Consider the following 12,221-nt stretch of genomic DNA (forward strand, 5'->3'; position numbering starts at 1 on the left):
GAATCCTTATACAGCCTCATTTCCTACTGGGGAAAGATAAGACCGCAATCGTTTTTCAAGACTGAAAACAGACTTGCAGAGTAAGCCTGAATCACCTTAAGCAAAACACAAACCATACAAAACTATTTAGATAAATAGGAAGAAATCACTTGCAAATCAGGTCAATGATAATAGCTGCTTTTTCCAAATGATACCCACCTCTTTTACTATTTGTTAAATGCAATTTAAAGTGACTACTGAGTTCATTTTCACTGCTGGATTCTAAAGTGTTAATCACGGGAGGCAGATGCTTTTTAATAGTGCATGCTACAAAAAAACTAGCTAAATCTCATTGCTCCTTATATTTGAATGAGTTTTAGTTATACCTAAATGTGAATATTACAATGCAGTACGACCTACTTCAGTGGTTCTCAATCCTGGCTGTACGTTAAAAACATCTGAGAGGATAAAAAAGTAATAAAAGGGCTTCCCTGGTGGCACAGTGGTTGAGTCCGCCTGTCAATGCAGGGGACATAGGTTCGATCCCTGGCCCAGGAAGATCCCACATGCCACAGAGCAACTAAGCCTGTGTGCCACAACTACTGAGCCTGTGCTCTAGAGCCCACGAGCCACAACTACTGAGCCTACGTGCCACAACTACTGAAGCCCACATGCCTAGAGCCCGTGGTCCACAACAAGAGAAGCCACGACAATGAGAAGCCCAAGCACTGCAACAAAGAGTAGCCCCCGCTCACCGCAACTAGAAAAACCTGGGCACAGCAACGAAGACCCAACACAGCCATACATACATACATACATACATACATAAATAAAAGTAATAATAAACAAAACTATGCCCAGACCTCACTCTAGATCAAAGGAATCAGTATCTCTGGGTTGGAGCCCAGACACTGCTATTTTTTCAAGCACTCATTTTATTGCCCTAATTAAGACTTGATTTGGGAGGAATTTCATGCTTTATCCAGAGCTATTACATTAACATAAAAGAACATTTACCTTGTATATGTTCATCAGTTCACAGGCTGTATACTCCTTGGTCTTATTTAGAGGCTTGAATTTGATATCGGAAGGTTTCTTCGCAGTATAAGTAAATGGGCCTGACAAAGTGTCCAAGTCATGGGTACCAATAGCAACCAAGGCTCTTTTCCTAAATGTGGAGAGACAGAGAGAAAGAGAAACAGAAAACGATTTGAATATCTCAAAGCAGAAATTCTAAAGATAACAGAGTACAGGGTTTTTATTTTTAGACACTTCCTTAAAATAGCCTTTTACTACTATATAGCACCTTCACAACCATTAAAAATTATGAGAAATATAAATATAAAGCTACTTAAAACACATTATTTCAGCAGCTGAAGTAAATCCCTTCCACTATGTTATCCCTAGTACTATGTTATTAGGACGTTTTCAAAGTCAACATACCCTTTACCTTCTTTTAATCTATTTCCTCTAGTGTTCTCAAGTAAACATAAATCTTATTAAATTAGAATAAACTACCAAAAAACTCCTGTGTTTTTTGGCTTTTCCATATTTTCCTAAATTTCCTGTCACATAGCTATATTGCTTTATTAATGGAAATTATTTAGCTTTAAAAACTGTGAATTATATTTAAAATTTAATACGTAAGGAAATTTCAAGAGCTATTAATTTCATTTGTTCTACAGTTTATCTGTAAAGGATTTAAGGTAATTTTAGGAACTTAAAGCAAGATACAAAGTAGGAGAGAAAGAAACAGAAGTAGGGATATAAAACAAAGCCAGAAACAATGTTGATTAGTACTAAATTAGAATTTCAAAGCTTACAGTCTTATCACAGAGGGTCACAAATTTGGCTCTAAGCTTTCCAAAAGACAATTCAAAAGAGAAACCTGGTCAGAATTTATGATGTTCTAAAGAATTCTTAAAGTCTTAAAGACTATGTGTACATATATTAGAATATGTATGCATAACCACAATTAAATATCAAATAGAGGGCTTCCCTGGTGGCGCAGTGGTTGAGAGTCCGCCTGCCGATGCAGGGGACACGGGTTCGTGCCCCAGTCCAGGAAGATCCCACATGCCGCGGAGCGGCTGGGCCCGTAAGCCATGGCTGCTGAGCCTGCGCGTCCGGAGCCTGTGCTCCGCAACGGGAGAGGCCACAACAGCGAGAGGCCCGCGTACCGCAAAAAAAAAAAAACAAAAAACAAATGGATAAAATCATTAGTAATCAAGGAATGTGTTAAAGTCCATATTACATGAACCATGACATACTTTTTAAAATTTGTAAGAAACAAATTTTGGTCAACCTCAAATTAACACAACATTGTAAACCAACTATACTGAATAAAATTAAAAAAAATTTTTTTTTCGTCAAACTCCAAGACAGGTGACTAGAATTTTAATAAATATGGGTAAATTGAAGAGTTGTTGACAAGCCTAAAGGAAGTGTTACTTTACTCAATGAGTTACATGTTTATATACTAGCATAGGTAGAAATATACATGGTTCAGTAAGTTTAGATAAATTAATAATTGACAAATTCATAGGTAAGAAAGTCTATGTTTTCTTGGACATTAATATTGGTTTCTTAATCCTGAAACAGCACCTCAAAATGTCACTGAATTTCAACTTCAAACCAATCACAAAAAAACAAATTCCAGATTAATCAAAGAGCTATGCATTTTGAAAAACAAAAGGCAAACATATATACACACACACACACACACACACGGAACCATAAAAATTATTCAAAGAAAATATAGGAGAACAATGCTTAAAACTGTGGAGTAGAATATCCCTTCTTAAGACACAAAACATAAAAGTCATATAGGAAGACTGACAAACTTGACTATATCCAAACTGTAAACTTTATACAACCAAAAGCCCCAAAAGTCAAAAGACACACTGAGAGAAAAGGTCTACAACGTAGGTACAGAAAAAGGACTAATATCCCAAATATAAAAAGATATGAAAACAAAAAATAGTCAAAAAGCAAGATTTTACCTATTCTACTGGCAGAAATTTTATTAAAGTCTTGCTGTGAAAAAGCAGCAGCTCAAAGAACTGGGCAGAAAATTCTGCTACTGCCAACTGCAGAGGTCTCATCTAGCCAAATGTTTCGAGTGTGAGTCAGGCTAAGTATGCAAGACTCTTTGCCTGCAACAGAAACCACTTCTCAGAGAAAAAGAGCAAAATAAGAGCCTCTTACATAACAAAATATTCTGTATGCAATCAAAAAGCAGTGCATATGAAAACAGAGAAACATGACATACTCCACACGAACCAACCCATAAAAACCAATGCTAAGATGACCCAGATTTTCAAGTCACCACACAGATTTTTAAAACGTTACTACTACTACTACAAAAAAAAAAAGCCACTACAAAAAGCATTCAAGAATTATGTGGAAAATATACACATAATGAACAGACGGGGAAATAACAGACAAAAAAAAGGAAACTTTTTAAAAAGGAACCAAACAGATTCTATAGAGATGAACACTAAAGTAACTGAAGTAAAAAAGTTCACTGGACCCTTCCAGCCAAGATGGAGTAACAAAGACTAGATTTACTCTCTTGCCTGATACAATCACAAAAAAGGCAAAACATATAAGACAACAGTTTTCATGGCTGGCACTGGAGGTCAGGCTATGAAGGGCAGATGACAAACAGAAAACAGATAAGGTGAGCCCTACGACAGTCCAGCTGACTGCCTGGAAGGGTTTCAAGCCACAGGGCAGGAAACGGGGTCTGGCTAGAGCCCAGCGGACTCCCTAAGTTGAGGAGACACAGCTGAGAGTCTAGGGCGATCACGACGGCCAGAGTTCACTGCACAGAGTACTGGGGAGGACAGAGCTACTCAGACAGAGAACTCTGGTATCTGCAGAGGGGCCCCCTCAAGAGTTCAGCTGAGTATTAATCAGTGTGTGCATGTGAGGAAACCAGCCGAGGCCAGGGAAAGAACCATCCAAGGCAACAGTGCTCACACAGACTGAAGACCTCACTCTTCATATGGCGATGGATATATAGGAACAAAGTCTTGCCTCAGTAGTAAGGACTAACTAGCCCTAGACAGAACACTGCATGATCAATGAAAACAGAAAAATAGAGGAAAAAAGCAGAGAAAAGTCAATGAAAGCAAAAGCTGGTTCTCTGAAAACTGATACACAATGATACTCACTGAAGTAACTGATGTGTACACTGATCTCTAGCTACACTGATCAAGGGGAAAAAAGAGAGAAGACAGGAATGAAAGAGGTGATACTGATACAGATACTACAGATATTAAAGGATAATAAGGGAAGATCATAAACAACTTTTATGCCAGTAAATTTTGTAATTTAAATGAAATAAATATATCTCTTGAAAAACGCAAATTAGGATTTACAGACTCTGGCACACCAGAGTATTAGGATGTGATTTATTCTCCCTTTAGAAAAAGCTCATGATTTCCAGAGATACTGTATAAAACAGAGCTTAAAGTTGAATTAAGGAAATGCTTTCCAATATAGATAAAAATTAGATTCTTCAAATGACCAGAACAGATAACTGGGCTCAAGCACGTCCTAGCTATATCAGTGCTTGTCAGAAATCCTCTATCTTGTCCTATATTTTGAAACTATATTTAAATTCTTATTGTTTTGCTCAAGAATAATAATAAGAATTAAGAATAATAAGATTCTTATTATTCTTAAGAATTAAGAATAATATCTCAAGAATATTAATATCTCAAGAATAATAATATCTGCAAGATGACAAATAGATTATTTTTATAAAAGAACTTGGAATAAATGTTATTCAGAATCTGAGAAAAAGTTTCTTCTACGATGTATGCAAAAATGTTTCAAGAAAAAGAAACCTCATGAGCTTAACCACAGGTATTTTATTTTTTTAATATTTCTCACACCAGAAGAAAACGCCCAAGGTCCCCCCAACCCTGTCTCTAGACCACCCTTACACAAAAGCCTCTTCTAGTTTCCACAGTTTACCAAATTGCAACTACTGCAATTATTAAAATATAAAAATTATTTTTTTCCATTTTTACTCAAGACTTATATAACTGTTAATCATATCTTTGACTAGCATGAGATAACTTACGTTTATATATTTTAGTACCAACAAAAAAAACTTGGTATGTTAGCTAAAGGCTGACATTTCTTATCATCAGTAAATATATATTTTCTATTAGGATTTTTGAAATACTGAAATTAGCTCAAGGACTCCCATTGTTACCTTCCTCGACCTTTAGGAGTTCAGCAATTATATAGGTTTGAAGATCGCCACACTAAAGGGAGCTGTATGGGAAATGATGTGTAGCAATGCCAACGACAGAATAAGAAAATTCAGTTATGTAAAAGTCTCAAGTTTCACCTGTCAATTTATAATTATATTCACTCAAAAAAATGAGATCACAGCTTCCCTAGTGGTGCAGTGGTTGAGAGTCCGCTTGCCGACGCAGGGGACACGGGTTCGTGCCCTGGTCCGGGAAGATCCCACATGCCGCGGAGCGGCTGGGCCCGTGAGCCATGGCCGCTGAGCCTGCGCGTCCGGAGCCTGTGCTCCGCAACATGAGAGGCCCGCGTGTGGCAAAAAAAAAAAAATGAGATCAAGCCAAAAACTTTTGTCTATTTTTAAAATAAGTCATACTTCAAATTACCATGGTTTAATATTTAGTAGTATAATCCACTGTTAATGATTTGAACCAAAAAACAAAAACCAAGGAAATGTCTAGGACTAGATATTTCTTCTCTGTATAGTACTCAAAATATATCTCTTATTTCTCCATGGATACACTATCTATAAGCAGTAACAAAGAGCTGTTTGGTGAAATTTAAACTTATTTAAATTTAGTTAACTTTAAACTCTTGTTACTCCCACATATGATTAATTTAGAAATGCTGTGAAAAAAGTCTACAGTGGAGGAAGAAAGAAAAGAGCGGGGGAAAGAGGAAGAGAAAAGGGAAGGGGAGGGAAGGAGGAGGGAGAGGAAGGAGGAAGGAGAGCAGGAGGCAAGGAAGAAAGAAGAGGCGACCACAAACCTGCAAATGTTCTGATGTAACTTCTCCTGAAGTTCAATGAAGCTTTCATATCGATCTTTAGTAAACTTTATGTTTCGGAGAACTGCTGCAACAGCATACGGGCGTATTTTAGCTGTCTGAAATTCGTTATATCATTAGAGATGGTAAATATTAAGGCTTTTCTTTGTAATATCATCTTGCAATAGAAAGTCAGCTGTCACAAATTTTCATTCAAACAAGTGTACATTCATTCATTCAGTCAACAGTAAGATATAGTGGTGATAAGAGACAAAGTCACTGTCCTCATGCAATTTACATTTCAGCAAGACCTCTGAAAATTTACTGAATTACTGAGAAAAAAATTAACCCTTAAGTAGTTTGCTCGTAGTTAATATTTCTACCAAAATAGTCTTTCCCCAAAAGATTTTTTCTAAATTTTATTAATATCCACAATTTAAACAATTATATCTCAAATGTATTTTAGGCAAACATTTGGATGTTACTTTCCAAAATTATTCATGGAAAACAAATACTGTGTTCCCTTTCACTTCTTGGTAAAAAACTAAATGACAATTTTTAAGAGCTAGAGGCTAAATATACATCCATTTTAGCAAGTGATCAAAGAAAACGACATTTAGCAGAAGGGTCACCTTTGTCCCACCTTATAGAGATATACACAAAGAGAAGTTTTTAAAAGAAAAATAAGAATGGATCCTTATTACCTCTTCTGTGATGATCAATTTCTGGATTTCTCCATTAGGCATTACCCGTTTATACATTGGAGCCTTTATCCTAAAATATTAAAACAAACTTTCTCATTATTAACCAAAACATTCGATAAACTAATTTATTCTGTGTATAGAAAGTATACAAAATGAACAGAACTAGGACAATGGGTTAAAGTTACAGAAAGTCAAATTTGGGCTGAGTATTAAAAAAAAAAAAAACCTAATAAACTTTCTAACATTTCTAGATGTCTAAAAATGGGCTAGGGGTTTCCCTGGTGGCGCAGTGGTTAAGAATCTGCCTGCCAGTGCAGGGGACATGGGTTCGAGCCCTGGTGCAGGAGGATCCCAAGTGCTGCGGAGCACCTAAGCCCGTGTGCCACAACTACTGAGCCTGCGCTCTAGAGCCCGTGAGCCACAACTACTGAGCCCACGTGCCTAGAGCCCGTGCTCCGCAACAAGAGAAACCACCGCGATGAGAAGCCCACGCACCACAAGGAAGAGCAGCCCCTGCTCACGGCAAATAGAGAAAGCCCGCGCGCAGCACGGGTAATAAATAAATAACATAAATCTGTTAAAAAAAAAACAAAAATGGGCTAGGATACCTCGTGGTAATGCGTGTCCTATCACTGGAGTCTCAGCAGAGGCTAGAAAACCTTTAACTAAGCGACTGTATAGGGGGGCATTTAAACATCAGCTGAGGGGCTGGATTAAATCACCTGGAAGTTTTATTCCAACCATGAGAGTTTGAGCTTCTAAGAAAAACAGGGCTTATAACAAATACAGATGGCCTGGTCCCATCTGGACCTAACGAATCAGGATATTCAAGGGAAAGGCCTGGTAAACAGTACATTCTGAAGGCAGAGTCCAGGTGACTGTTATCATCAGAAGTGGGTGGGAACTACTGTTTTAAGTCAGTGCTTTTCAAACCTCAACGTGCCTACAATCAACTGGGGAATTTGTTAAACCACATATTCTGATTCAATAGGTCTTGGGTAGAAGCTGAAATTCTGCAGTTCTAACAAGCTCCCAGGTGTTACAGATGATGCTGGCCCATGGACCACACTTTGATTAGCAAAGGTTTTAAGTCACTTTCCTAATTCAGTCTCATCATAAAAATCATATGAGGTGCCTATTAAAAACAGAAATACACATCGGACAGGTTTGGGAAACACACTGTAAGGGCTAATCCCTGACCCTAAAATATAAACATCTGATTGTCATGCAGAGAAGCACCTGGGTCAACCCCCAAATTTTAACCACATTAACCAAATGCCTAATTATCATCCTTTCACCAGCACCCATCACTCATCCGAAGGCCTCACAGTTGCAGAGTCTAGCCCATCAGCCTGGGGCTCTTACTCTTTTGCGACTGACTAGATAATGAATAAGTAATCAAAACCAAAAATAATTATTTTTGATAGCTTTACTGTTTCACCCTTTTTCACTTCATACGTTCATCATTTTCTATATGTACTACATGAAGAGCTGGAAGAGGACTTAAAAATATTCTTCATTATAAATTAGGAGACTGAAACTAGAAAAGTCAATTAACTTGCCCACAGCCAACGTAAGATCTTCAGTTTTCCAGTTAGGAGGCTCCATTCCCAAGCTTCCTCAGAATTCTTAAGAAAACAGCATATAGTTGTGCCACCTCTACTTTTCTCCCAGCCTTTAACAAACCCAACAAACTTTCTACTCCAGTTGGATTACTAAAGAACTCACATGAACCCATTAAAAAGTTTTTTAAGATGCCATAAAATCATTAACCACTCCAGCTTTAAAATACACTCCCAAAATGAAAGGCTATGACTCAATATTCAGGCAAATTTTCAAACGGCTACAATCTAAAGGCTCCAATCATCCCTCTGTGCAGACCCAAAGCTGTGTACCTGTCCAACGAGTTTTTTTCTAGAAACTTAAACAGGGTTGCTGATAATGAGAGGCAAAGAAAAAAGAAAGCCAACTTAGCCAGGTATTTAATGAACATATTCCCTTACCTTTCTTTGAAGACCTGAAGTCCTCGAACCAATCCTTCCAGACACAGGAGATCATATCTATTGGCAGGAACATCAATTTTGTAGAGAACAACATCAGAGGCCCCCTGTGCCTTTTCATTACCTTGTTCCTTACTTATAATTTCCTTCTCAGATGTCTAAAACAAACCCAAAAGTTAAAATAAAACTAAATAAATCCAAATTCTTTTGAAAAAGTAGCCCTATAAAGCAGTAACTGCATTATTCATGTTCTTCCCAGAGCAGCAGAAATCCATCTAAAACAAGGAGTGGGCCAATCATGCCTGCCGCCTATTTTTGTAATAAAGTGTTACTGAAACATAGCCAAGCCTATTCACTTACATTTTACCTATTGTTATTTACAAACTGCAACAGCTGAATTGTGACAGAGACTACACAGCCTTCGAAAGCTTGCTATCTGGCAGAAGAAGTTTGCCCATCCTTAATCTACATAGAAAATGAAAACACCAAAAAGAACACAGGGCAATAACAACAAAAGTGTCAGTGAGACAAAGTACAGAGAATTCACCAAATAAAAGCTATGTTGGGAATTGCCTGGAGGTCCAGTGGTTAGGACTCTGCGCTTTCACTGCCGAGGGCCTGGCTTCGATCCCTGGTCGGGAAACTAAGATCCCACAAGCCACAGCTCGCGGCCAAACAAAAAAAAAGAAAAAAAAGATTAAAGATATGCAACTTTTTATAAGACAATGACTCTAAAAAGCTAAATCCTATGGGCACCCAAGCCTACAAGCAACAGGAGAATGAGAGTAATACTATACAAACAAGCAAAAACATTTGAAGAGGGGACCTCCCTGGTGGTCCAGTGGCTAAGACTCCATGCTCCCACTGCAGGGGGCCCAGGTTCGATCCCTGCGCAGGGAACTAGATCCCTCATGTCACAACTAAAGATTCCACATGCCACAACTAAGACCATCAGTGCAGCCAAATAAATAAATGAATATTAAAAAAAAAACATTTGAAGAGATCATCAGAAGCTTGGTGTAAATTAGAAGGGATTATAGGTATGATGGGAAGCAATCTAATGACAGTAAAAGGTACAGAGCAGCAAAAATGAAAGCAAACGAGGAAAAAGAGAGAAAAATACCACTAGAAGAATTTTTAATGCAGTGGCAAAAAGCTTAGACTATCTCAATAACCACACTACAGATTTTCTTAAAAACAACCATTGCCAAGAAGTTAAAATTCTGCTCTCTCTGTTTACTCCAGCAGGGAACTGTATGTATACTGAAGAAATTTTCAATCAAAATGCTTGAAAGCCATATTCCAACTGTTAATGTTACCCACTAATTATCTGGAATCCCCACTTAACTGGAACTCCTGCTATTTTTACCACCAACAATCTGCTAAAATAACTGATGAATTCCTATCAAAATAAGTGATGATTTTTGTTTTACATGATGCTCTCCCTCTCCCACTGCCAAAATATAAGCAGTTCAAGTTATTGCCCAAAGAATTATAGTCTACACTTGCACAGCATGCAGAATTATTCACTTCCTGTCAATAAGCACTACATGCCCGAGCCACACCTGAGGAATCACAGAGTCCACATGATGCTGGGACTGCGCAGGGCTCACGGCGCTCATTGACTATGGGCTCCACGGAACACCTCCACTGGCCATCTCAAACTCAGGAGGCAAATTTTTTAAATTAGGGAAAATTTAAAAATAAAAAAAGAAGAGGACGAAGAGGAGGAAGAGGAGGGAGCAGGAGAGGAGAAAAGAAATGCGGGGATGGGGGAGGATATGAGAAGAGGCAGGAGGAGAAATCAGAATTTAAACAGAGTTTAATTAAAGGGGTCAATAAAACTGCTAACATTTTAGTGAAGAAAGATAAGTCACCTCATGCGGGTGCTGGATTTCAGGGGGGACCCATATAAAGAAGGGAAGAAAATGTGGCAACTTGAGAAAAGAGGGCATCCAAACAAAAAAATGGCCTAATTCCTTTACAAAAAAGACACAGCTGCCTAAGCCTTCTTCCATTTTCAGTATCTCAGTTCATACAAATATCATATGTGGGGCTTCCCTGGTGGCGCAGTGGTTGAGGGTCCGCCTGCCGATGCAGGGGACACGGGTTTGTGCCCCGGTCCGGGAAGACCCCACATGCCGCGGAGCGCCTGGGCCCATGAGCCATGGCCGCTGAGCCTGCGCATCCAGAGCCTGTGCTCCACGACGGGAGAGGCCACAGCAATGGGAGGCCCGCGTACCGCAAAAAAAAAAAAAAAAAAAAAAAAAAAGATCATATGTGAAGACTGGGTTTGTCAATGCTAACAAAAATGTTATGGCAATCAATGACCACAGAAATTTCAGAGCCAGAGGGATCTATAGGGATCATACAATGCAAACCTCTTATTTCACAGATGAAAAGGAGGCCCAGAGAAGCAATGTAATTGTCCATCGTTCCACAGCTAGTAAGTGTGGGAGTTCGAACTATTCCTCCATTTTTCTGATATCCAGTACAATGCTCTTAGATATCACAAAGCCTCAAGCATAATTTTGAGTTCTAATAAAATTAATAACAATTTAATATAAACTACAGAGATCTCAGCTGACTTCTTAAGCATATGGATGCTCATTAATATAAAAAAAACTTTCTGCAACATTAGTTAAGAAGCAACAGGAAAAACAAGGCAGAACAATATAGGTTTTTGTCAGTCTGAGGTTTTTTTAAATCTTATTGTGTTATAAAACACTGAATAGATCAAGAAGGCTTGGGGTAAAAAATAATACTAATTACCAGAGACATATTAAATTATCTTTTTAGTTACAAGTAAAGTGTCTCTAGTACATTATCATTATTAATAATATATTTGGTAAATAAAGCTATTTTTTCAACATTTTAATCATTATATAATCAAAAGACCAGGAAAATGTTTCAAAATCATTTTTACAAGCAATTCTTCAAAAAGTAGGAGATCATTTTACAAGATCAATGTATAGAGTAATAAATGAAGAATGAATTAACGCTGGTTAAGTAGGCACAGAGGAAGGTGGGGTGGGACACAGAGGAAGTGAAGGAGGGGGAGCCAGAGGCCAAGGACACAGCAGCTCCGGCTGAAGCAAAGTTCCCACTGCTCGTGGACCCCTTCCATCCGGTTATCTGCAAATGGTACCTCACTGCCCGGGAGACTGCTTCTATTCTGGGCTTACCTGAGAGGGTCTATCCACCTCCACAGCTCTAGCCTGATGACTTGAGGGTACTGTATCAGAATAAGGCATGAACCCCTTTTGAGATTTTACACAAAGTAACACTCTTAGAACCAGAGCTTAGCCCCTTAACACAGAAAGCACCACGACCCACAAATGTTCCATTTGGTCTAACCGTAAGGTAACAAAGATAAAATATAATGAACTTATACACAGAATATTAGAGAAATAAATATCCAATACATACAATTTCATCAAGTTCCAGACCAAATTCAAAACATAGTTCATCAAATTCTTCGTCAGCTAGGAAAAAAAAAAAGAGA

General features: G+C 38.2%; 1 protein-coding gene across 6 annotated transcripts in view; it reads right to left on the bottom strand.

Moving 5' to 3' along the window:
* FARSB (phenylalanyl-tRNA synthetase subunit beta) overlaps nucleotides 1-12,221 on the bottom strand; it is a 66,115-nt gene that overhangs the window by 47,634 nt on the left and 6,260 nt on the right. For 4 of the 6 annotated variants that reach the window (XR_007478546.1, XR_004482874.2, XR_007478547.1 and 1 more), the window contains exons 2-6: nucleotides 12,146-12,201; nucleotides 8,720-8,874; nucleotides 6,717-6,786; nucleotides 6,016-6,131; nucleotides 997-1,147 (exon numbers count right to left, since the gene is read on the bottom strand). Coding sequence is in view for 3 of the 6 variants with exons in the window: in XM_004262656.4 (XP_004262704.1) it covers nucleotides 997-1,147; nucleotides 6,016-6,131; nucleotides 6,717-6,786; nucleotides 8,720-8,874; nucleotides 12,146-12,201 (548 nt within the window). In the remaining 3 variants the exon portion in view is untranslated. Of the gene's footprint in view, nucleotides 1-996; nucleotides 1,148-6,015; nucleotides 6,132-6,716; nucleotides 6,787-8,719; nucleotides 8,875-9,076; nucleotides 9,177-12,145; nucleotides 12,202-12,221 lie in introns of those variants that run through there. The other 2 variants (XM_033426781.2, XM_033426791.2) reach the window with 2 other exon arrangements.

Source organism: Orcinus orca, chromosome 7 (assembly GCF_937001465.1).
Source record: "Orcinus orca chromosome 7, mOrcOrc1.1, whole genome shotgun sequence".
NCBI classification, from domain to species: domain Eukaryota; kingdom Metazoa; phylum Chordata; class Mammalia; order Artiodactyla; family Delphinidae; genus Orcinus; species Orcinus orca.